Below are 23,939 nucleotides of genomic sequence, written 5' to 3'. Positions count from 1 at the left end.
AACATTTTCAGTGACATTTGCGATAGCATGGTTTCCATAACAACAGTTCTGATTTCTTCATTATTCAAATGATCCTTTCCAGAGTTCGCTGATCCACACTGACTCTGCTGCAGAGCTTCATTTCATTAATCTTTTCATTAAAAAGGTTTCACACAAAGCAAAATCCAGAGACTCATACCTGATGAGCAACTTTATAAAAATTACACATCAAAATGCATAAATATGTACTGCCTTACATTTAGTTCAGATCCACATCATCTGTATTAAAGTTAAATAACAATTACCTAACTGTAGGACAAACCTGTTGAAGCTGTCACAGTCACTGACTGGTCCCAGCGTTTTGAGTTGGATTTATTGTTTATTATTGGCGAGTCTCTGTTCTCAGTTTTTATTTTCAGTTATTATTTAGTATTTTGAGTCTTCAGCTCTGTTTGGTAACTGAGCTGCAGTAAATCAGTAAACCACCCTCTCAGAGCTTACTGTAGATTGCCATTCAGATAATGGGACTGAATAATACGGAAGCTTTTTTAACTTGTATAAAACATTAAAGAACACTTTGAAAACACATTGAACCTCAGATACGGGAAAGAAAGCATCCTGGAACTTAACAGCCTTTAATAGTCGGTTTATCAAAAAAAAATTTACACACTTTAAAGACCTCTTAAGTTCTGGTGTCTAATTGCAGATCAAACAAATTTGAAAAATATTTCCAAGAACCTCAGAATTAGCTGATTTTTTATTTATTTTTAATAATTACTTAATTTCCTACTGTCAACATTTTTCAAATTAGAGGCCCTTCAAAGTACACCTGGGTGGACTGAACTTTGGTCCTCAGCAGTTCTGAGCCTTACAAATCTCACCTTCTGGCTGTGATTCATTGTGTTAAACATTCTTGAAAAACTTTAGCCAAACCAGTTTTTACACACACACACACACACACACACACACACACACACACACACACACACACACACACACACACACACACACACACACACACACACACACCTACACACCTTAAGTCTAAATCTTGTTTTTTTTCCTGCTGACTTTTCTATAACCAGCTTCAAGCACTGATATGATACAGTGGAGAAACTTCAAAAGTGCATTTTGACTCAGATTTCAAGGTTCATATCACTATGTATCATAAATGAATGGTTAGAGTCATTTCACCCAATATGGGAGGATTTTAAAGGGAGAGAAGCTACAGTGGATGAACTTTGGGGTTGAGCCAAGGATCGGGATAAGATAAATAAAGCGTATATTGTGGCATGATGAAAGAATGAAAATATTTAGTTGGACAACAGTTCCCCTTTAAAGCCTGTATGTCTGTTAATATTGTGGTTAATGTTGAACTTTTACAATCATTTTTTTTTTAAATTATTAAGTAAATCTCACAGTATTGTAAACTGTATAGTAATGCCAGTATGTCCTCTATCCTCCATATACAACTCAACTACCCATTATAACTCAGTCATGACACAGGTACAGTTTCATCACTTTATTAATGAGTTTAATTATTTATACCAACAAACAAAAACTGTCTCTCTCCCCCCATCCCTCTCTAATTATCATCATCATCTCCTTTATCCAACTGTTCTGTTCCCATCTAGTATATTCCACTCTTGGACAAGGGGTGGTTTAAAGAGCAGGGTCACAACAGAGTGTGACAGATCAGAACGAGGAAAAACAGATATTAAAACAGCACATATAGCCAGTTTTTCATTTTGGAAAAAATACAGGTAATAATGTCCATGGTCTGCCAGCACGCATACAAACACACATATATTCCCTGCTGCTGTGCTCGAGAAACTCACCATCTGTGAAGCATGCACAGCGTACTAACAGGCCAAGCCCGTTACAGTCACATGACGCACAGAGAAATGAAAAAACAGGTGAGTCAGACAAAGGAGATGATAAATGCCAATGGACAAATTAATTTCCCCCCTTTCCTCCAGACTCACACACACAGACACACAGACACACACACACACACACACACACACACGCATACAGTGACCCGTGCTCCCTCCCAACACCACGACCCCACAGATCCAGAGGCTTGTAACATTCCCTTCACATTGAAGTTTAATGGAAAACTGGAGTTCCACCTGTTGGCGAGCAAGTGCACCTGCATTCATACGAGACCACGGATTGGACAACGCGCTCCAACATCTGGATCCGAGTACAGTATCTTGGATGTGAAATTATTTTGCATGTGAAATTGCTAGACTAAAATGTGGAATTAAAAAAAAAAACGCAAACAAAACAAAACAAAAAAGAATCCCTCAATTTTACCCACCCATCAAAAAAAAAACAAAACCCACAACACAATAAATAAAACAGTTATGACAACATTTATGGGGGAAAAGGGGCCGCTCTGAAGAGAGAAGTGGAGGGAGAGAGAATAAAAATGAAACGTTTTGTTCTGTTTTCCCCTCGTGAACCAGGGACTGAAATGAAATCGTATTTACAGACTGCGACTGAGGATAATCACCCGGACGCTGCTGCGCCGGTCTACTAGAGGAGAAAAAAAAATTTACAGGAACAACAATATAATAACAATAATAACAAAAAAAAAACAAAACCCAAAATAAAATAAAAGGTACTTGATATTTACAAGTTTAGCAGTGGGCAGGGGAAAAAAAAAAAAAAGAAGAAAAGGGGGAATCTGAAGCCAGAGGGATGAAGACTAGGAGGGATGGAAGGGGGGAGGCTCCAAAAGCTGTTGGATTTCAGGGGTTCGAGCATAATTTCTGGTCAGATTATTACTGATATTAGTGGAAGTAAAACAGCGTGGTCGACATGGGCTGAACATGCGTGTTGGAAGAGAGGAAACTGGCCACGCCCACAGAGGACTGCCAGCTGCGTGAATCATTCCCGACCATCACCGCATGGCGCGGAGAACATGATATGAGCTTTGCAGGCGGACTTGCTTTGGGAAGGGGCGAAGATGGTTTCAACACTCTGGCGACACACAAAATGAAATCACAGTCATCCTCCAGCACAAACAATAAGTGGCGCCAGTGATGGTGTGAGCGGCGAAAACAGCATTCTTCAACATAATCAGGCTGATACGAACAGCAACATCATTCAAAACACGGCGAGGCACCGAGGCTACTCTGAGATGTAGCCGGAGCCCCCCACCAACATTTGCTTCCCTCTACTCCCTTTTAGAGATGTGCAATACTCACTTGAGAATTAAATTGAAACTCTTGGTTTCCAGCTTAAATGACGACATGAGCTTATACAGAAAAAACTGAAGATGTGCGCTCTGCTCGCACAAAACTCCCTCTCGTTCACGTAAAAGGCAGTGCTGGAGCTAATACTCGAAAACAAACGGTGAACACGGGCTGGGGAGCTCTTCTCTGTAATAAAAATCTAAAACCACCTCTTATCTAAAATGACACGCACAATCTTGAGCCAACACTGTATTCGCTGGGAGATTTTTTTTGTTTCAAATCATTCCTCTGGTGAATCTGTTCACCAGTGGCCTTTGTGAACTGACAACTTAAGTGGAAAGCGACAGACAGTCCACAGAGTTAGCTGTACAGTATAAGTGTGGCATTTTTGACCCCACAAAGGATGATTGTCTACCAGTCGGGCCTTATGCACTAACTAGCCAATCAGGATCCCAATCAATGGCACTGTGGCCACACATAAAATTCAAATAAAATGAACTAAAAAAGAAAAAAAGGGATAAAAGCCAACTGTTGATTATATTACAGATAATCCACATAATATATACAAGCCCCCTCCTCATCTCCTAAACATCCTAAGAGGTCAGACAGCAGCCAACCTGGACTTGGGCCTGCATCCTATAAATAAGCCCAAGCACAACTACCTAAATGTCCTCAACCCACAGCTGCAGGTGCAGCATTTTATTGAAAATGGTTAAATATTCAGGGGAAATAGCAGTGCTGAGTTTTTACGTGGGTGTATCTAGTTTCTTTTCCTTGTATTGTAAGGGTTTGGAGCCAGGAGGAAGGTTGAGAGGGAGAGGAGCAGAGGAAAGTAAAAAGAACATGGGGAAGACAAAACAGAAAATATGACAGAGGGATGAATGCTCAGGTGCTGTTGTTGATGGAGCTAGGTGCTGAGCTGGGCTGGGCGGTACTGTCTGACACACTGCCCTCTGCAGGGGAAAAGAGGAAGCACAAGTTTTAACAATTACAGACAAAAAAAAAAAAATAAAAAAAAAAAATATAATAATAATAATAATAATAATAATAATAATAATAATAATAATAATAATAATAATAATAATATATATATATATATATATATATATATATATATATATAATTTTTTTTTTAAAGCCCATTTAATAACGTACCGTGTGATGCAGGCGATGTCTGTGCACGAGCGTGAGGAGGAATGAGTGTGGAGTTCAACTGGGGCTGAATGGACAGCTCTGAGAGAACAGGGCAAAGAAAACATGATTAATGATACTGATACAATATAAATAACAGCTGATAATCTGTGCAAGAAACAGACTGCAGGAAAGAAGAAAAAAAAAAAAGGACATGCTGACCAACGGGACTGAAGTTGAATAGGGGCGGAAGTTCTCGCCCGCTGGGGAGGCGGGTGTTCGGCTGGCGCAGCTCATCGAAGAAGGCGTGCGCACATGCCTCCAGTGGCGACAGCCGGGTCACCGGCGTGTATTCCAGCAGTCGAGAGCAGAGAGCAATGGCCTCCGGTGGGGTACGAGGCTTAAACACCTGATAGGAGATAGAAAGAAAATGTATCGATGATCAATGCTAGCATGAATTTGGATTCATTAAAATTAGTTTAGTGTGACGTTTTCTCTAAAGAGCAACAGTAACTGCATTCAGAGAGGTAAACCTCTCAACGTCAATATTGTCCAGTAATGGGAGCATACCTTTGTCCAAGGGTGTGCTTTGATCTGTGGGAACTTAAACTCTGTGTAGTTGGGGTTCATCTCCCGAATCTGCTCCCTTGTTGGCGTCCCCAAAACCTGCCAAACAGGAGTGAAATGTTAACATTTATTTGCATTACATTATATAAATGAGTCTGAATCTTGCAACTGTCTGATATGCACTACTTCAGAGATCACAGATGAAACACACTGCATTGGTATTAAGTTAAATGGCAGTCCAGCCTCTTTGCAGACAACCTTGAGATTCCTTTGCATTATATTGCCTCTTATTAATTATTGATGGATTGTTTTGCTTTCCTTTTAGGATGCTGCAAAGCTGTATTGAGATCATTTTTGGACTGGTTCTAGCCCTCAGGCTGTCTTTTGCCTATTTAATACCAGCTATCATCAAATATGAGTACACACCTAATGATTTTAAACATTACAATAAACCCATCTCAATATGTGTTGGGGCCTGTCCAACAGTGAGACGAGGGAGTCTAAGGGGACAACAGCAATATAATAATGGTATGAAAACACAAGAAGGGAAGGGAATTGTTTGCTAGTAAATTGATCCAGTCGTTGTCTGAGGTGGATGAAAAATAAATAAATTGTACAGCTTACCCGGGAAGCCCAGATAGCTAAGTGTGGGAAAATGGACTCATACTTCAACCCTGAGTGAACACACCTAAAAGTGCTTTGAAACACGGCATGCATACAAAAATGTATGCATAAATAGTAATACTAATAGGAAAAGATCCTGGTCTTTTCTTTGTTGAGTGGTATTAAACCAAAAGCACTTAAGAGTCACAAGTCATAACAGAAAAGATCATTATCTGAGTTTTTTCATATTCATGAATACGGCTCTGTGTTTGTTCACAATGTGCATCTGTGCATATTTATATTTTCTTCATTCAGAGATGTTTTCTAATATTTAAGTTTGTTAAACACAACAAAATGAAAGGTAACATTTTCTAAGACAGAGCTGCTTTTGAAGGACCAAGTTTAAAAAAAAAAATGTTGTGCAGCCCTGACCTCGACCAAGCATGTTTTTTCCTCCATATTTCTTCAATATGCAGTTCCTTTATAAACAATCCTACATTTACAATATTACAAGGTTCAAGGTTCTTCATTTGTCACATGCATAGTTATACAAGTATAACACACAGTGAAATGTAACCTGACACGCTCCTCAACTTGTGCAAAAAAAAAAAAAAACAAAAAAAAAAAGGGGGGGGGGGGGGGGGGGGCAAAGAGGTAGAGGAAGAAGAGGCGGTGGTATTGCCCAGCTGTACCACTGTTTACAGCACTCTTACTGTACCTTGATGATCTCTACTAGCTGGTCCACACCGCTGTCTCCGGGGAAGATGGGCTGACCCAGCAGCAGCTCGGCCAACACACAGCCGGCTGACCAGATGTCAATATTGGACGTGTAGTCGGTGGCACCAAATATGAGCTCTGGGGCACGATAGTACCGCGAGCAAATATAGGAAACATTTGGCTCCCCTCGAACTAGTTGCTTTGCACTGGAGGATTCAGAAAACAGACAGTTCAGGATGAGACTCGCAGTCGGTGTGAACCTTGGATTTGCCAGTGTGTTTGTTTTCACAGTAGCATGTAAGCGACCCAGACATAAAAAAGGCATGAGTGATCCACACAGGGAAAGCGGAGCCCGAGGAAGAGCGCTACACAAACAGACAGCAAACTAAATATCCACAATGAGACAGAAATGGTCACTACAATGCAAAAATGAAAAATGCAGACAGACAGATCTGCCCGCAGGCGGGAAATGTTACTGACCTGCCAAAGTCACAGAGTTTGAGGATGGCCGATTCTGGGTCCACCAGGAGGTTCTGAGGCTTTATGTCTCTGTGACACACGCCCTGGGAATGGATATAGGCCAGGCTGCGGAACAGCTGGTACATGTACACCTGAGGAGGAGACAGAGACACGATGCCCAACAGTGTTTAACAACTCAGACAAAAATCAAACAAATCTAAAAAAAAAAAAAAGAGCAATTTAAGAACAAAAGCCATTTATATCTCACTGGAGACGTCCTAGCTACAAGCCACCATCAGGATTCCTGCACCGTTTTCATTTTTCATGTTTTTTAAGATCACATGAAATGCAAGTCAATTTATTTTTAGGACAATATACAAGTTTGAAAGAAAAACAATACAGGCATGACTTAATAAATGAAATGAGATATGAACCGAATAAGTGGAAGAAAATCAATAGATGAATAAAAATAATCAATAAATAGTTCATTGTTTTCAGTTTAACAAGTTGTTGCTGCAGGACTGACGACAAAAAAAGAAAAGAATTATTAGCTTCTCTCACAGTGAACTTACACTGCAATTCCATGTTTTATTATAGGCGTGTTATTTCATCCCACAAAGGAGAAAACAGTATTCCTGTCTATCTGGAGAAAAGCAAATTTTTTAGACATTTTAAGAGCAGCCAATTATTTTCACTGCATACATTCTTTTAAATACTAAACTGAAGATTGACAAGCCGGGACGCCCCAGTATCACAAATTTAATGGCTTTGGTGAAGATAAATAACGTGCTATAAAATCGGAGGAATTTTAAGTGCACACTCTGCATTTAAAAGGATCAGAATGAGCCAAAAACGAAGGTGCAGATGAACCAACACAGTCTCATAGCAGCTTGCTAAATAGCCATGACTGTTAATGTAGTGATATATGATTTTCTTTTTTTTTTTCCCTACTTTAACGAACTCCTCCTGGGGATTTGGTCCTATAAACTTTTTTTTTTTTTTTTGTCCCGTTTGGATCTTTAGCCATCAGAATTGTTGTCTTAAGGCCAAGAAAGATGCCAAGCGGATTTATTTTACCAAGTGGATCATCATGGCCTTGCCATATTGGTCCATTTGATTGACCTTTATTATAATTATGAATTTATTTTATTTTCAGTTGCTACAAATGGGACAGACATGACTGGTGGATAGGACAGGGAGAAAGAATGAAAGAAAGAGAGGGAGAGAAAGAAAACCAAAGGGGAGAAGAGACGGTGAGAAGGGGGGGAAGAAAGAAAAAAAAAAACAAACAAACAAAAAAAACAAAACACCTGGGTCACCTGTATGGAGAAAAAAAACAGAAGAGAAAGCAAACAACAAAGAGCAACATAATAAAAAAAAACAGCACCATCACAATAAACTAGCTAGCAGTAGATATCAGTAGATACTAAGTAATAAACGATATTGTGCAGCACGCAAGATAGACAGCGCACAATGTGCTTTGAGGCAGCAGCCAAGAAAGCTGTAGTCCGCGTCTGTGAATACCCGTGTGTACACCCGTGTGCATACCTGTGTGGATCAGCATGCTTGCATTCCAAAGGTTTCTCCATGTAACGATCTGCTAGGGAGTGTGGGGAGCCACAGCCCCGTCCTCCAGGGTATGAAGCAGGTATGGAGGAGATCAAAACTCCAGACATCCAGAGGCCCCCAGAACACAAGAGACCAAGGAAGACCAACAGAGGGGCAGCCGCGCCACTGTCCCAGAAAGAGCTGAGGAGAGTCCCAGATGAGGGCTCACTCAGCAGCCGCGGAGCAGAAGCCAGGGGGAGTTGCAGTGACGCGCCCGTGAGCTCCGGCGGCAGCCAGCTGTGCCTGAGTGACCGAGCCCCAGGCCGAGAGGCCGGGGGCACCCCACCTCCGAAGTAGCCCGAGCGAGCCCCAGGCTCCAGGCCCCGATAAGCGGCCGCCAAGGAGTGAGCCGGTGTGTACCCGTACGCCCACCCCCAGACACAAAGAACCACCAACGCACCGACACCTGAGGGAGTCCGCCACTGGGAGGGGAAGTGGTGGTGGGTGGAGATAGGCCTCCAAACCTTGGAGGGCCTGAGATGTCCCCAGAGAGGTGGCGTCTGATACCCAACCTGACATATAGACACAGACATACAGGCACACACATATACAAACAGCCATTCCCATCCTCATGCTCTCATATGCACTTACTCCACACTCAACCAACGTGGAGACAGACATAAAGAGACGCTGTACACACAATCACACTCCCCAAGCGTACTCTACAAACCGGGTCTAGGTACCCTTGCCCCTGGAGGGGGGAACTGCACCCAGACCCAGGTGGTGTTACCCTTTTCCCTGCGGTGGGGAGAGGCAGACCACCCCGACTCTGCAGCAGCAGGGAGGCCCCACACTCCAGACCGCAGTCGGACGGCCAACTCCTCCTCCTAGCCCCCCCCCGCAGGCCGCAGAGAATGGGGGTGAGAGAAGACTCCAAACCTCCCTCCACCCGCTCATTGTAGTGTTGATGCACGTGTATTCTAAGGTGCATTTAAAACCCAGGAGGGCATGGAGCTACCTGCCAGAGAGCAGCAGGTAAGCGCATAGTCCCTCCTGCTAGCCCTCAATGTCTACGTGTATTTAAAATTGAGAGGTGGGCAACGACGCCAGGGGTGAGGTGTACACCCTGATGGTAATTTGGACTCCGTGTATCGTGCCCCAAGATCCTATATGTATGTGTAATGAGAGTGTGAGTAATGTGAATGTCTAAGTTGTGGGATAAAATTGAGGCAGAGGCAGCCAGAAGGGGACTGAGGGGGAGGGGGGGGGGAGTGGTGTAGCCTCCTCTGCACCCTGGTGACATACCCCTACTCTCCAGCTGCCTCCCTCTTCCCGCTCCACCACAACCACCCACACATGCAGGGCCTTGGAGTAGGGATATGTCACCAGGGTGCAGAGGAGGCGTTTTCGGAGACGTCTGTTACCCACTAGCTCGATAGCTAGCCGGGGGCAAGGCTCACTAGAGCCCGTGAGAACCCCGGACTCCCGGCAAATCGTTTTCAAACCCACTGCTGTCTTTCGCTACTCAGGTTAAATATATATAAGTCACTTAGATAACTTCAAAATGTTATTGTTTGGCTTTTTTCAGTATTTTATTTGTTCCTGAGTAAATCGGTTTGGCTGAGATTAAAGTTATAGTTTTTACACAGCTGATTGTCAGAAGTGTGAGATGCTCGAGAATATACTCCGGTGTCCCGTTATATTTTAGATAGCAAGGAGTTTACTTCACCGAAACAATCTGCAAATTTCATTAAAATTTAATAAACTATCATCTTGTCTTTATTTTTAGTTAGCACATACAGTAAACACTTAAAGCTGTAAGCTAATGATAGTTATATAAGAGCAGATGCTGCTGGTGCAATAAGCTATACGTTTTACGTCCAATGGATGATGATCTGATTAGTCGACTAATCGCAAAAATAATCGGTGACTAGTCGACTATCAAAATAATCGTTTGTGGCAGCCCTACTTTCCACATTTAAAGGGTGAAAAAGTCCACATGGTGTTAGTGATGGTGTCGCTTCCACCAGAGACCATAGTTCACTTCCTACAACGAGCAGAAGCTTATGCGTCAATTGTGTTGTTTTAAATAAGTTACTAATTACCAATAGCTAACCAGCTTGTTAGGTTTATATGCATTTAAAAACTACTCAGATTCAGAAAGAGCTCATTGTTTGGTTTAAAACACGACAGTTGCCACTTTGTTCAAAGCTTGTTTTCTTGGTTGCCATGGAGAGAAATCTGTGCTGATGAGTGTGGATGACAAGCGTGCTTCAGACAGGAAACATACTTCCCATTAGTCTGACAATTGTGCTGACTGTTGGGAAAAAAAGAAACCTGGACAGATTGTGTCCAAACAAATAGATCACTTTCTCATCAGCATTCTACGTTGTGCCCTGAGACCGGGCAGCGTGTATTGTGCTGCAAATTAAATGTTGTTAAACTTTTACTAAAATGGATGATTTAATCTGTAGGCACAGCTGATTCTGTATAGATGTTCACCATATGTTAGTCACATCAACATGTGCCCCAATTCTGTTTTTGGGCACAATGTAAAGGGGTTTGTCGAAAGAAGCAGCTGTTCGTTTGTCTCATGCAGCCTGTGGTGTTGTGCTTCTATACCAAAATAACACAAGGGTGAAAAATACTCCCTGAAGATCTACGGCCAGCTCCTATTTGGCATCTGCCTACACACCCGAGGTCGATGATGTTGTTATGGAATGAGAAATTCACCACACAGTTAAGTGTGTGCCCATTAAATGTGCCTGTGACACACAGACAGTAAGCATCTTAATTCGTCATCATCTCCATTATCATCATTATTGCCCACATGATGCACTGACAGCAGGCTGGCCAGATTATAAAATACTGCAGACAAGATGACTGAGGGATAAGAGATGATAGTTAAAAGGGGGGCAGAGAGAGGTAAGAGGAGATGAAATGGCGAACATGACACCAAGGGAGACATGGAGGGGGGAGAAGACCCTGCATATGGTGACAGACGGTTAGAGAAAAAAAAAGAAAGAGTGACAGGGATCAGTATGCATCTCAAAGGCACAGGGGAGCAGGAGGCTGAGGTAGGGAAATGGGCCATGAGACAGCTATAATGTCCTCTGCTGCTTCGCACACAGTAAGCACGCAAACACTCTCCAAACTGAGCACCCGAAACAGACAGCCAAGAAGACTGCAAACAAATCACTTCCCTTGGGACCATCCTTCCTCTTTTCTGCTTTCATAATCCTGAAACGGTGAGCTGCCTGTTTTTATTACATCCACAAGCAATTACTGAACTAAAATTTACTCCCAGTTTCCAACAGATTTTTTTAAAGCTTCCAAGAGCGTCCCAGTAGGTGCACTAATGGCTTAAATTTAAAAAACCTTAATCCTTAATGATTTTCAGAAACTTTGACCTTTGACCTTGACCTCAAGTTCGCCAGGATTCTAATTTGTCTGAGATTTTGAAAAACGTACGTCCCCTCATTCTCGTGTTCACAAGATTTTCAGAAAACTTTACCACTGGCCTTGAATTCAAGGTCACCAGGATTTATACTTGTCAGAGATTTTTAATAGATGCATCCATGGTATCAATTTGAAACTCTAACATCCCCTCATTTACAAACTTCAACTTGGTTGAGAACGATACTCAGTTAAAAACTCTGTTTGAAGATAAACAGAGTGGTCTGTGTCTGCGTTCACAAACAGACCTCACAATATGTCTTTATGGTTATAATGTCCTTTTTAATAAATGAAATATACAAGATTTAAACATGGCAGTAATAAATAAACCACTCACTTTTCAATGCATACAGTGACATGGTGATAGCAGTGACCGGGAAATGCTCACGTGAGCAGCAGTGTGTGTGTGTGTGTGTGTGTGTGTGTGTGTGTTTCTACCCACCTTAACATAGATGATGGGGATGGTGGTCTTGGCCTTATTGAAGTGGCGAGCCACCCTGTACACCGTCTCGGGGACGTAATCCAGCACCAGATTCAAATACACCTCATCTTTCTGGTAAAGAGGAACAAAAGCAAAGAGGATTGTGTGATTACTGGAGGAAAATGAATCTTAACCACTTCAAATCGAGTCCCAAAAGTGAAACCAGATCAAATGAATGTAATGAAACAGTGTATTGTGCATGGGGTGTAAAAAAAAAGAAAGAAAGAAAGATATAGCTGATACAACCAGACAGTGGGGATACACTTCAGCAGAAGTCAATACAGCCAATGGCCCGGGGCTAGTAATAAGTATGTCGGACAAAGTGATTGACCGTCATTGTCCCAATGACAGTGTTTCCACCAACCACAGTTAAGTTTACCTGTGAAACAACCTGACGAAAGCTACCTTGAGCAACGAGCAATATTTTCCTGCTATTTTCAAATTAAAAGCAGTATATGAGGCTACAAAAATATAGAGGCTCTTGTTAGTGGGACTGCAAACACAGCATGAAGACAATGCTGGTTGTTGACTCAACAGTGTGAGAATGTCACTTGCATTTGTGGCTAAAAATAGATGCAGGTGGATTGTAAAATGTATCTCAGAGGGAATAAAGACTTTTAGGAGATTCTGCCTCTGGTCTTCTGGAAAAAATATACAGCAGTATGGACAACAACGCTTTCATACTTTGACCTGAAGCTGCAGTCACCACAAAAAAGAAAAAGCAGTAGCACTAATCCCTGTGGTCACAATCAAAACCTTAGACACTAAAAAGTCAATAAGAGTCCCACAAACCACCTGTTCAACAAGCTTCAACATGGGAGAATCTTTTTCAGCTGCTACCATCCAGCACTGGATTGTTGCAAGTAGCCACAAAGCCAATGAATTAAAAAGAGGTTAAAATAAGAGCCATCTGTATGCTGTCAAAGCTGCTAGTTACTGTGGAACAACTTTAAATTCTTTCTTTGTAGCAGTGGTACCTGCAGCACTCAGTGTGCCTGAGGAGGGCCAATGAGGGATGCTGACTTAAATGCTAAAACCAATGCGCAATTATGAGTGTGATCACAGTTTACTGCTTTGCTGCTGTAAATATTTCTAAAGTAAATTAAACTATAAATGCTGAAATAACACCAGCAAAGAGCTAATTTATTAACTTTTTTACTTTCAGATTTGACATGATAGAGGCAGACTGAGTCATATGGTGACTCTACACTAGATTTGGCTAAAAACTAAAAGAACAGAATATCGCTTAAGCATCCAGATCTGAGGAATTCAGGGACTGAAACATTTGTTCCCACAGCATCAGAAGATTAATTCACTAGTCAGTGTGTCACAAAGTCATCTGCTCAAGTATTATTTGCTCAAGTCTTCAGAGATTTAAAAAGTGTGCCAAGCATAGTCTGTGATTTCTCTTTAAAACCACAATAATCTGAGCGATTCAAATAAAGAGCTTGGACCCCATCAACTCCAAGTATTCAACTATTCATTGTACAACAAAGACCAAGATCGGCTTGTCCAAAACATGTCTGTGAATCATCACTGATGCATGGAAGATTAAATGCCAGGGAGTGGAAGTACAGTGCTCCATCTGCTAAGTTTCTACAATATACAACGTAAAATGTCAGGTCAGTGCAAACACACCTTCTCTCCACTGGAGTAGAAGAAGTAACGTAGCCTGACAATGTTGCAGTGGTCCAATTTTCTCATAATTTGCAGCTCCCTATTCTGCAAGAGGAAAAGAGAGACGAAGGAAAAGTGAGTGAACTGCACAAGGTGAAAAACTAGCATTTACTTCACTGTAATTATCTGTCCAGGTAAGCCTGTCTAAGCATACCTTAAATCTCTTGTCTTGGAGAACTTTCTTAATTGCCACCATCTCCTGGGTGTCGATGAGGCGAGCCTGGTAGACCACTCCAAACGAGCCATTTCCTATAACCTTTATGTCTGTGTAGGACACTTCCTGTGGGCGATCAGGGCCCTGACCGGGTGTGGCTACCACCGTCGTCACTTTGCCACTGTCTCCTGTGGATGACAGAAAGAAAAAAAAAAAAACTTGTTAGAGATCCTGAAATTATTAAAAAACATTTGGCTTTACCTGACAGTTACACATCTTAGCACTTAAATAATACTACTGAAATTAGATCAAAAATGATGTAAAAGTAAAAGCTCCTCAGGCACAATCCAGACTGATAATGAACTTCTTCTCACAACACTTTGCCCTTGCTTTCTTGAGGAAAATCAGCCTAAACGTCTTTCATACTGGACCCATGCATTAAAATGATCTATTTATTCAACACTGCTATCAATGATTAATCCCTTCTTGTTACAAATACCTGAAACCTGAGGCCAAAAAAGGTTTTCCAAAAAAATATTACAGCTAAAAGCCAAATTTACTAATTACTGACTACATTAACCAATATAATTAATTCCCTGTAGTAATTCCCTGTAGCTGCTGCTTTAGCTACACAACCTGGCTAAAGCAGAACAGTCAGGTTGGGAACTGTGCACCAAACCGAATATGGAAGTATCAATCACAGTTTCAGCTTTGCAGATTCAATTCGATCGATACCATATTTAAATAACAGGCATATGTCTGACAGAAAAGCAAAATTAATGAGGATAAAACAACATGGCAAAAATCACAGTTTATGCAACTCTTTTTGTGTGCGTGCGTGCGTGCGTGTGTGTGTGTGTAAAAGCACATTACCATCGTCTAGTAGAATTTAATGCATCAACAGGTTTTTTCCAACCACCTTTAAACCACTGAAATAAATAAACAGAAGAGCTTGCAAATCTGCCATTAGATTGGTAAAACCTGTGTGGGGCTGTGAGACTCTTGGAGGAAAAAAAAAAAATAGCAGAATAGTTTCCAAAGAAAATAAAACAGCATGGGCTTGATCTTAGCAAAATATATAGTCTTGATTATTTAATACAATTATTAATAAACTTCAACATCATGCAGTTACTAAATTTAACTTCAAATGTAATGCAATTTAAAATAAAAAGTAAATAAAGAAATAGAGAACCTTTTTTGCACCATGGGCCGGTTTAATTTCAGACAATATTTTCACAGACCGGCCTTTAAAGTGTCGCAGATAAATACAACAAAATAAAATGATACGACCAAGACAAAAAAACTGTGGTATTTTGCAAATATGATAAAAAAAAAAAAGTGAATTCACCGTGTAATTGTGTAACTTTATTAGCAGCGTCCTCCTGAAATGCGCTAACAACATAGAGAGTAACAGCCTCCTGTCTGCCCTTTAATGCTCTCTGGTCGCTATGGTAATGCTTAAATATTTCTTTCAAAATAAGATACACAACTACAACACGGGAAAAGACCCAGGGAAACCGCGTTAACAATAAAAACTGTGTAAACCATAAATTTCACACCAGAGCCTCAACTCTGGCAGCCCGTTACCAAACGACTCACGGACCGGTACTGGTCCATGGCCCAGGGGTTCCTGTACTAAAGGATGTCTGCAGGTACAGATGTGGCATATTGTATTTATTTTAAGACATTGCAGTCCATTCATAATGAGTCCTACTAATGGATAGTTATTAAATATGAATGCTTACCTTTGTACATTAAAATTATTAAGGCTATTAAGGTTATGGTTTACTAGACCTTCCCACTTTAGATCAAACTGGACTGTATGTGTTCCCAACCGGTTGAGCAGTGATACTGTCAGGCTAATGTTCGACCTTGTGGAAATCAGGCAAAGTGAGAAGCTTAAGACCCAACAGTATCTGACACTTCTAGTTAGGGTCAAGTAGCTGCTCAGAGTTTTATGACTGTGCAAGTGTTGGTTCAAGAATTATCTGACAAATGGGCACCAGAAGCAATGACACTGGGAGGGGATGAAGAGCAGAGAAGAAGCCCATTGCCAAAAGGCTTGTCAGAGCCTGTGATAACATTGCATGGACAGTAGCACACCCAGAGGTGCTTCCATTTCCTGGGCTTGCTCACTTCGCCTGTCTCAACAGGACCCCTCCTGATCTCTGCTATGTCTTTGAGTTACAAAATGGAATCAGACAATGAAACATTTTATTTCTCCCGACTAGCCTAAGTGATTTGGCTTCATCAGCTGCCCTTCCAGCACATGCTTAGACAACAATTATTTAGTCAGATAGATTACCACCTCCGAATGATCAGTGCTGACCAAAGGCAAAAATTATACTTGCCCATTTCTAAAGTTTCCAGTCAAAACTTTTTCAAGGTTAACAGTAAATAGAAGCCAGCAGCATATCCACATGATTGGCCTAGATCTGATCTCTACCCTCGAGTCAGCAGGAAATATTCAGCTTTGAGATCAGTCGCGGTGTGGTGTCTGCACACTGCTGTACAGCTGCACATTACATTGCCCCTTTGTGTTTTATTTTAGCATCATTTTTACACCCTTAAAAAAACGAAAGAAAGAAAAAGTTAAGTCACAGGGGAGCACATTAAATATGGAGCAGCTGTGGCATGATAGGGTCTTGAATAATGAATACAAAGATGAGCAGTCTGCTCCTCTGCCAGTGAAGGGCTTTGGTTTCTAATAAGAGCAAACGGACGAGCAAAGTGACTCTGATCACACCCCCACTTAATAAGCAATTACCTTTGAGCTTGTTTGTAAGTGTAAAAAAGCTCAAGCACACACTTAACTTGATAAAATAATTTGTGGTTGCTACTACTTGATCATTAGTAGTTTATTAGCACTCTCCATAAGCGTGTAAGTGGCAGAAAGAAATTGCACCAAAGCTACTGGTCCCTTTAATCCATTCATCTTTCATTTTCCTGAACGATGCTAATCATACTATATACAGTACAGATTTTACTCGTCACAAAACTACACAGTACAACCATGACGGCTTTCAAACTGAATGTGGCACAGCCAGAAATGCTTCTCTCCATTTCCCATTTCTGATAGATCAGATATCAGTCCGATACTTATTCTTATAGCAAATTCCAGAATGTTGAGTAAGAATAATCCTTTAAGCTGGGCATACACTGTGCGATTTTTTCAGTCGCGTTATTCAGCTTCTGCTCAAACTGCACGATTGACTCGCAGGGGTTAGAAGTAGGGCTGCTCAATTAATCGAATTTTAATCACGATTACGATCTGGGGTTTCAACGATCATTAAAAATGACTGAGCCGATTATTAGCCCCTCCCTCATGCTTTACTCTCGCGCTGCTCCGTGTGGCAAATCAAGCGCACTGCTCTGCATTTCGAACACGCGTCACAACAATTAAGAGGACCCGAGGGAAGCTCGGAAAGCTAAGCAGAAGTTATTTGGAGAGGAGAGTGACTGCCGTTGGTTGAAAAGAAAGGTAAAGAAAAAAAACTTCAGTGGTGTGGAAACATTATGGGTTCGCGGAGTCAGATGTGGATCAAGTAGACACAGTGTGTAAACTTTGCTATGGTGTCGTAGCTGCACCACAGAGCAACACTGCAAAGTTCACATTTTTCATTTATTTCTTATATTGCAAACACTTGCACTGTTATCAGTATTTGCACACTATTTTATATTATTTTTAAAAGTCATTATTCAATACATTGTTATTCTTAACCCTTTAAAGCCGGTCAGAGCAGCATGCTCGTTTTGTATAACTATTTTTAAATCCCTGTAGAACCTGAACCGCTAAGCTAGCACAATAAATTTTTTTCCATATGAAACCAGAGGAGTTACATCTTATGCCATCAGCTTGTCCTAGGTCACGGTTTCCTTCCACATATAGCTTTGCAAAAATTGCATAAAAAGCGCTTGCAGGAACAAAAACATAATATTCCAGAAACACGCTTTGCCGATCCGATCAGCTGTTCATAACACTTCCCACATTGAAAAAGACGTCAACGCGAACTATCGCAAGTGACGTCATTTTCGCGGAAAATGTAGTTTTTTTTACTTGTAGGCCTTAGAACTCGAATTGCACTGCTGGAAATAGTTTATTTTGATGCACATGCACATTCTTTGCAAATTTGCATCATAGGATTGTTTTTTTGTTTTTCCTGCAGTATATAAAAATTGCTGTATCTCCAAAAATAAAACTATGAAGACACTCAAAATAAATTTCCTGTTGTTGTAAACTATTTTTTGCAACTTTTTTGTATTTAAAGTTTTGAGGGATAAACCTCTTAAATTTCTCCAAGTAGAAATATATGTAAAAAAACAAAACAAAAACGATTTTCAATTTTTTTTGTAGTTTATTGCACTTTTTTGCAATTAATGTAGTTACTATGGACTTAATACATACACATGTTAAAAATATGGGCTATAACAGTTGTATTGATGTATAGCAACGTGAAATGCTCCGACAAATGGCACTACAGCATGTAAAAAAAATATATATAAGCTCTGGCGGACGAAATAAATATCGTCAAATAATCGTGATCTCAATTTCAGTGAAAATAATCGTGATTATCATTTTTGCCATAATCGAGCAGCCCTAGTTAGAAGTTCGTAGGTCACGATGCAGAGTCTCACACTATACGACCCGATGCTCTGATTTGACCTGAGTGCTCACACTGTGCGTCCATAAAATGAAGGTTATAACAGAAAATCTGTCGCTTGCTCTCCCTCTGTCTTTCACTCACACAGACGCGCACACCACCACCATCAACTTTGCTAAATTGCTAATGAAAAACATTGATCAGGCAGCTGTGATTGAGCAGCAATGTAAATCCAACTATTTTCACGGTTGTTGTGGTCAAAAAGGCTCGGATGAGCTTGCCAAAGTTCTACAAGTTGTGCCTCCATCGCTTGTGTCCAGATCACACGCTGCACTGCCGTGCTGCTCCGTCTTTTCACTTCCATTTCTGTGTTTGCGTGTGCGCAGTGTGAGAGGCTTTGGTGACACCCTTACGACGGCCGACAGGATTTCAAACAGGTTTGATTTTCTTATGACCAAGCGATTGATGATTGGGAGCTGGTCGTGAGGTGTTAATCGCTCCCCTTACCCCACGTATACTACACGATGCACGACACACGATGAAGGCGAAACTCGGGCCAATCACCAAAACGGTCACACGACTGGAAAATCGGCTCAAAATGAGCCAAAAATCGCACAGTGTATGCCCAGCATTAATTGTCCGACAAGGGGAAATTTGGGTGTAACAGCAGCAAGAAATACACATATACAAACAAACAGTACACAAGACATAGAACAGAAACATTTTTTACATATTTACATCAAGGACAATGGTTACCAAAAACAGAGTACTGTAATAATATATATAACAATGTTCTGTTTACTTCACCACAGCAGCACTTCAAAGGTGTGTAACACCAGTACCAGCTCCAGATTTCTGTTTTATGCTTGAGCCTTTTTTTCCCACTAAACTGCAACTTGTGGTCAACGCGGCTGAAAAGCTCAGATGAGCTGATGCTTTAACTTCTCTCTCACTCGTTATGTTCGGTCGCAGAGTCCTTTTTTGTTTTAGGAGAAAATAAACTACATGAATAATGCCAAAAAAGCCACTTAATTTTTACTGATTGATATCATCCTTTATTATTCCACCAACACAAATCAAGTAAAATTATACTTTTGGATCTATTGATTTGTAGCACTTTAATTTACAAAGAATGCTGTTTATGTTGAACCTGAGGTCGTACACAAGCATAATTCCTTCTCTTCCACATAGAAAAATACTATTAGATCAGTATTCTCCATCTGATCAGATAAATGTAGTCAAGGTATGTGTATAGTATTGTAAATGGAAAAAGATACTCAAATAGTATCTGCCAGTGCTCAGTAATAACCTTACACAGAGCTCTATTACTGCTATATTTGAAGTCTGTATACCACACTGGGTGGAACCCATGAGCAATGGGTTACACCCAGAGATGCTGTGGAGTTCAGTGCTGACTCAGAGCTGCTGAAACACTGAACTTCATAATATCACAGATGAACAATGTTGTTAATGTGGATTTGTCATGTCTTGATGATACCAGTTTGCTTAATGAGGTTGGTGTGGCTGGACTGACATCATTCCACTTCCTCTCCTGACAGTATGTTATATCACTAATTATGGACGTGTGTGTATGTGAGAGAGAGAATGTTCGGGGAAAATAGCTCAATTATTCTAAAAAACAGGCACTTTATAACAGAGAGGTATAGTTTGAGGTTCTTGTCCAACTAAGAATTCAACATTAGCAACAGACACAAATAGAAAACAGTGATTCTACCTTAGGCATTAGGCTTTTTTTGTATGAACAAAAATGTTACTGTTACACTAATAAAAAGGGCTGTGCGTGTAATGAAAACTGGTACTGAGTCCTCGATCAGTTTGGTGTTCTTATTTATTTGATCACGTCTTTGTCCATTTGTGTTTAGATTAGATCTAATTAATTTCACACATTTTAGTTTTTTCCCTTCAGTTGCAGCTGGGCTCTGTTACCTCTGGCATCAGTGATCACAAAGTGTTTTTCAGTGGTCAATTAGTGCTTCTGATTGACATTTTTAAGGTTATACAACTGAAAAGGGGTTATAAGCAGTGATATAACTGCAGTCTGTTAATGCTCCTTACTAATCGAGAGCAAACGTTCCGTGACTGCTGGACTAAAAAACAAAAGACGTTGATCAAATGACTGTAAACTGGATGTAAGGTCTGTAAAAAAAAAGCATCTGGATCAGTTGCAGAGCGTCAAAAAACGCTCTTCTGCTTTCCTGCTCTTCTCTCCAAGGTCAGATACCCACCCTCTACGTTCCCCAAATTTGTGAAACTGATGATCTGCCTCTCCCTGATAACATGCTCAGTGATCCCCTTTATTAAACAATACAGCAAGTGGCACATATTTACTTTCTGACAGCTTATTTTAAGAAATCTTTCTGAGAAACTACAATTCAGATTTGGAAAATGAAAAGTTATCTAACAATAGTAAATTACATTATGCTTCTAAATTACTACTTAAAAGGAAAATCTGTTTCCCCCCCCTCCGTTTTAGATTAACAATTAGCCTGGAGTTTTCTTGGTTATCCACACCATGTTTAGGTGTGAACTGAGCCAGGGTTAAGTTTGGATGAAAGACAAAAACACGGAGATGGCGAGCGAGCTTAGAGTCCATGTAGTTTAAACATTACACTGGGTTGGGTTTCTATGAGGTCCAGGTAGTGATTACAATATTAACTTCCAGCAGTTATGAAAACAAGATGTTCATGATAATGAACATCTTGGTAAATTATTACTTGTTAAAATTCATTTTTGCTTTATCTTGCATTACAGACAAAACCCTTTCTTTTAGTACAGTGTGTTTTCACTTGTCTCTCCAAGTCTTAGCCAAGATCATATAAAGACAGCCTTTGATGAGCATCTAGAAGTAAAAGCTGTAAAATCCACATGGGTGAACCTACGAAGAAACTTTAATGGTAACGGTCTTTGTGTCTGGACCTCACAGGCTCTATCATCCGGTCTGCTTTTGGTGGCGTGCAACCAAGGCGTTCACTGGCTGTCGACTTTCCGTCATTCACTGCCTGGCCACCCATTCTCCTGTGAGCCTGCTGCTGCCTGGGACTTTCACTAACTCCATTGAGGCTGCTTACTAGCAAGACGGGGGTTTATGGTCAAAAACCCATGCTAATCTGGGTCTAACTCTTGATCAGGTGACACTGCATCTTTCACTATGTTCACCACCTTTTCTCCCTTGATTATATTTTCTTCATTTGAACAAAGCTATAATTCGAGTTTAGGAAAAAGATTTAGCTACCACATGTTTGCAAAGTTTATGAATACTTGTGTTACCGAGATCAGAATTATTGAACAAAACAATCATGATTATTGTTTTTTGCAATAGTCATAATGTCTTATTTTTAAAATGGGAGTTTAATTAAGTCAATCTTAAATCTATGTATGATAATAAAATGCTTAAAAGTATTAGGAACATTTATAAGTTTCTTAACTATAGGCAGACCAGTCGTGTTTGTGTGTATTCAGTCTCCCACCCCCAAAGGGCCAACGTGAGCCAGGAAAAACCCCTGAGGGGAAATTCATTAAACTGTGGAAAATAAGAAGGCAAGGGACGCAAAAGAAGAAGTTATCCACAGTTGTGCTCATTGTTAAATGGATGAAGATAAGGAAATTTTTCTTTGCCCTCCTTCCGTTTCATCTGCTGTAATTATAGGTAACTGCTTAAACTCAAAATTTAACACATGAGATGTGATGTTATTCTTTTCTGCCGCTTTCATTTTATGCACACTTTGGTTTCAGCCAACTGCAACATGAGCATTTTCCAAGTTCCTGTCATCACACCTGGATGACTACCTGGAAGGAAGTCCTGCTGGCAAACCAGGATGTCCAGAGCACCAGAAATGTTGGCAAAATGGTGAAGACAGTGACTATGTTCCAACTCCCAGCAAAAAAGTACACAGTTAATATACCCCACACTAAGACAGAAGATTTTAAAGATGACCTGAAGTGGGGTTATTTTTCTAAAGTAACAGTCTAAATCCATGCATAGATGAGCCCCTGTTTGCTAAAGTGTAGGCATCCAGAAGGAGCACTTAGATAAGATAGGGTCAATATTTGCTGGTTAATGAGCAAACGTAACAGTTGATTGAACAGTATTGAGAGATTTTCGCTGACGATTATCTCCATGAATTCAAGTTACCACAAAAGGTATCAGCTTACTCGTTACCGGTGTGGGGCAAAACATCAGCACAAGATAAGACACAACCGAGAACAACGATTAATAACCTATATAAGATGGTTTTCAATATGTTAGCAAGACCGCTAACTATTATATCTGATATTAATGACCAATATATTAGCGTGTATGCTTAAAACAACGCTACTGTTGGGTTACAATGCACTAATAACCACTGATCTTTATTAAAAATATGACATGACGTTAGTTAAAGTCGAAATATCAGCGGCTTAGTTCTAAGCTTCCCTTCATAGCTAACTACAATGTTAGCAAGTCGATAAAAGCCCTCGATCGCAAGGCTCCTTTAATGAAAAACATAGCTAGCGTTGGCTACAAAGCTAACCTGCTAACAGATTTAGCTCCACCGCATTAAATAATTCCCGACACGTTTCTTTAAAAAAATAACCAACAGTCCAAGTCTTCGTCTTAACGTGTAAACTGGGCACGTGGTAAAAATATAACATAATACTTACTGGGTAGCTTCAAATTCCCAAAGCCAGTCGAGCTGCTTCCACTGGCTTGTGAACCCCCGGACTTTCCTGTCGAGCTTCCGCCGGCTACCCCTGATCCGGCACCGGCCGCAGCAGATCCGGGACCTCCGGGAGGCTCAGCGAATGAGCTGGTCCTGGGCCGCCCGCTGCCGCTCATATTTATTTGAACTAAAGCCGGGGCTAGGTCGGACGTTATTAGCAGCCACGCCGGCAGATATTTAAGCTGTGTCTGTGTATTTTAATATACTATATAAATAAAAACTACACTTACAACGTTCACTGTAGGTTACCCGTCTCCCCCTTTCTTCCTCTGTAGAGCAGTGATGATGGGGAGGGGGAGGGGGGACTGGGGAGTTGACGCACAACGACGTAAAGTTCGCAAGGCTTCATGGGAAAATGAGTTATTTGGGTCGTTAAGTCTAAAATACGAACCTAACAAACCCGTTTCATTTTACCACAAAAGTAGAAATGTAGACATTGCAACTGGGTTTAAGATCGGGTTCGGACATATAGTGAAATCCATATTAACAGAATCAATTATGCTCTTGAAGCTGGAGTTAATCGTGTGTACGTGTTTAATAAGAGTAATATTTTTAAAAATAGTTACCATAAATAAACCAGTAAACCAAGACTTAGTGATTTAGTAAAATAATAATAATACAAGTTGAAAGTACTCAAAAACCA

At 40.7% G+C, this 23,939-nt stretch overlaps 1 protein-coding gene across 1 annotated transcript; it reads right to left on the bottom strand.

Moving 5' to 3' along the window:
* Window positions 1-1,486: 1,486 nt before the first annotated feature.
* Window positions 1,487-23,482, bottom strand: gsk3ab (glycogen synthase kinase 3 alpha b). Its single transcript, XM_085471750.1, has 10 exons — window positions 23,238-23,482; window positions 13,975-14,162; window positions 13,782-13,865; window positions 12,105-12,215; window positions 6,680-6,810; window positions 6,201-6,405; window positions 4,883-4,978; window positions 4,535-4,721; window positions 4,337-4,414; window positions 1,487-4,135 (listed from the first exon to the last, which is right to left on the bottom strand). The coding sequence occupies exons 1-10, from the start codon at window positions 23,410-23,412 to the stop codon at window positions 4,068-4,070; spliced, it is 1,323 nt and encodes a 440-aa protein (XP_085327876.1). The 5' UTR covers window positions 23,413-23,482; the 3' UTR covers window positions 1,487-4,067.
* Between the last annotated feature and the right edge of the window lie 457 nt (window positions 23,483-23,939).

Source organism: Copadichromis virginalis, linkage group LG11 (genome assembly GCF_057382275.1).
Source record: "Copadichromis virginalis isolate Kocher_CV1m ecotype Utaka linkage group LG11, C_Virginalis_male_GT1.1, whole genome shotgun sequence".
In the NCBI taxonomy this organism is placed as follows: Eukaryota; Metazoa; Chordata; class Actinopteri; order Cichliformes; family Cichlidae; genus Copadichromis; species Copadichromis virginalis.
This window is presented reverse-complemented; position numbering and strand designations above follow the sequence as displayed.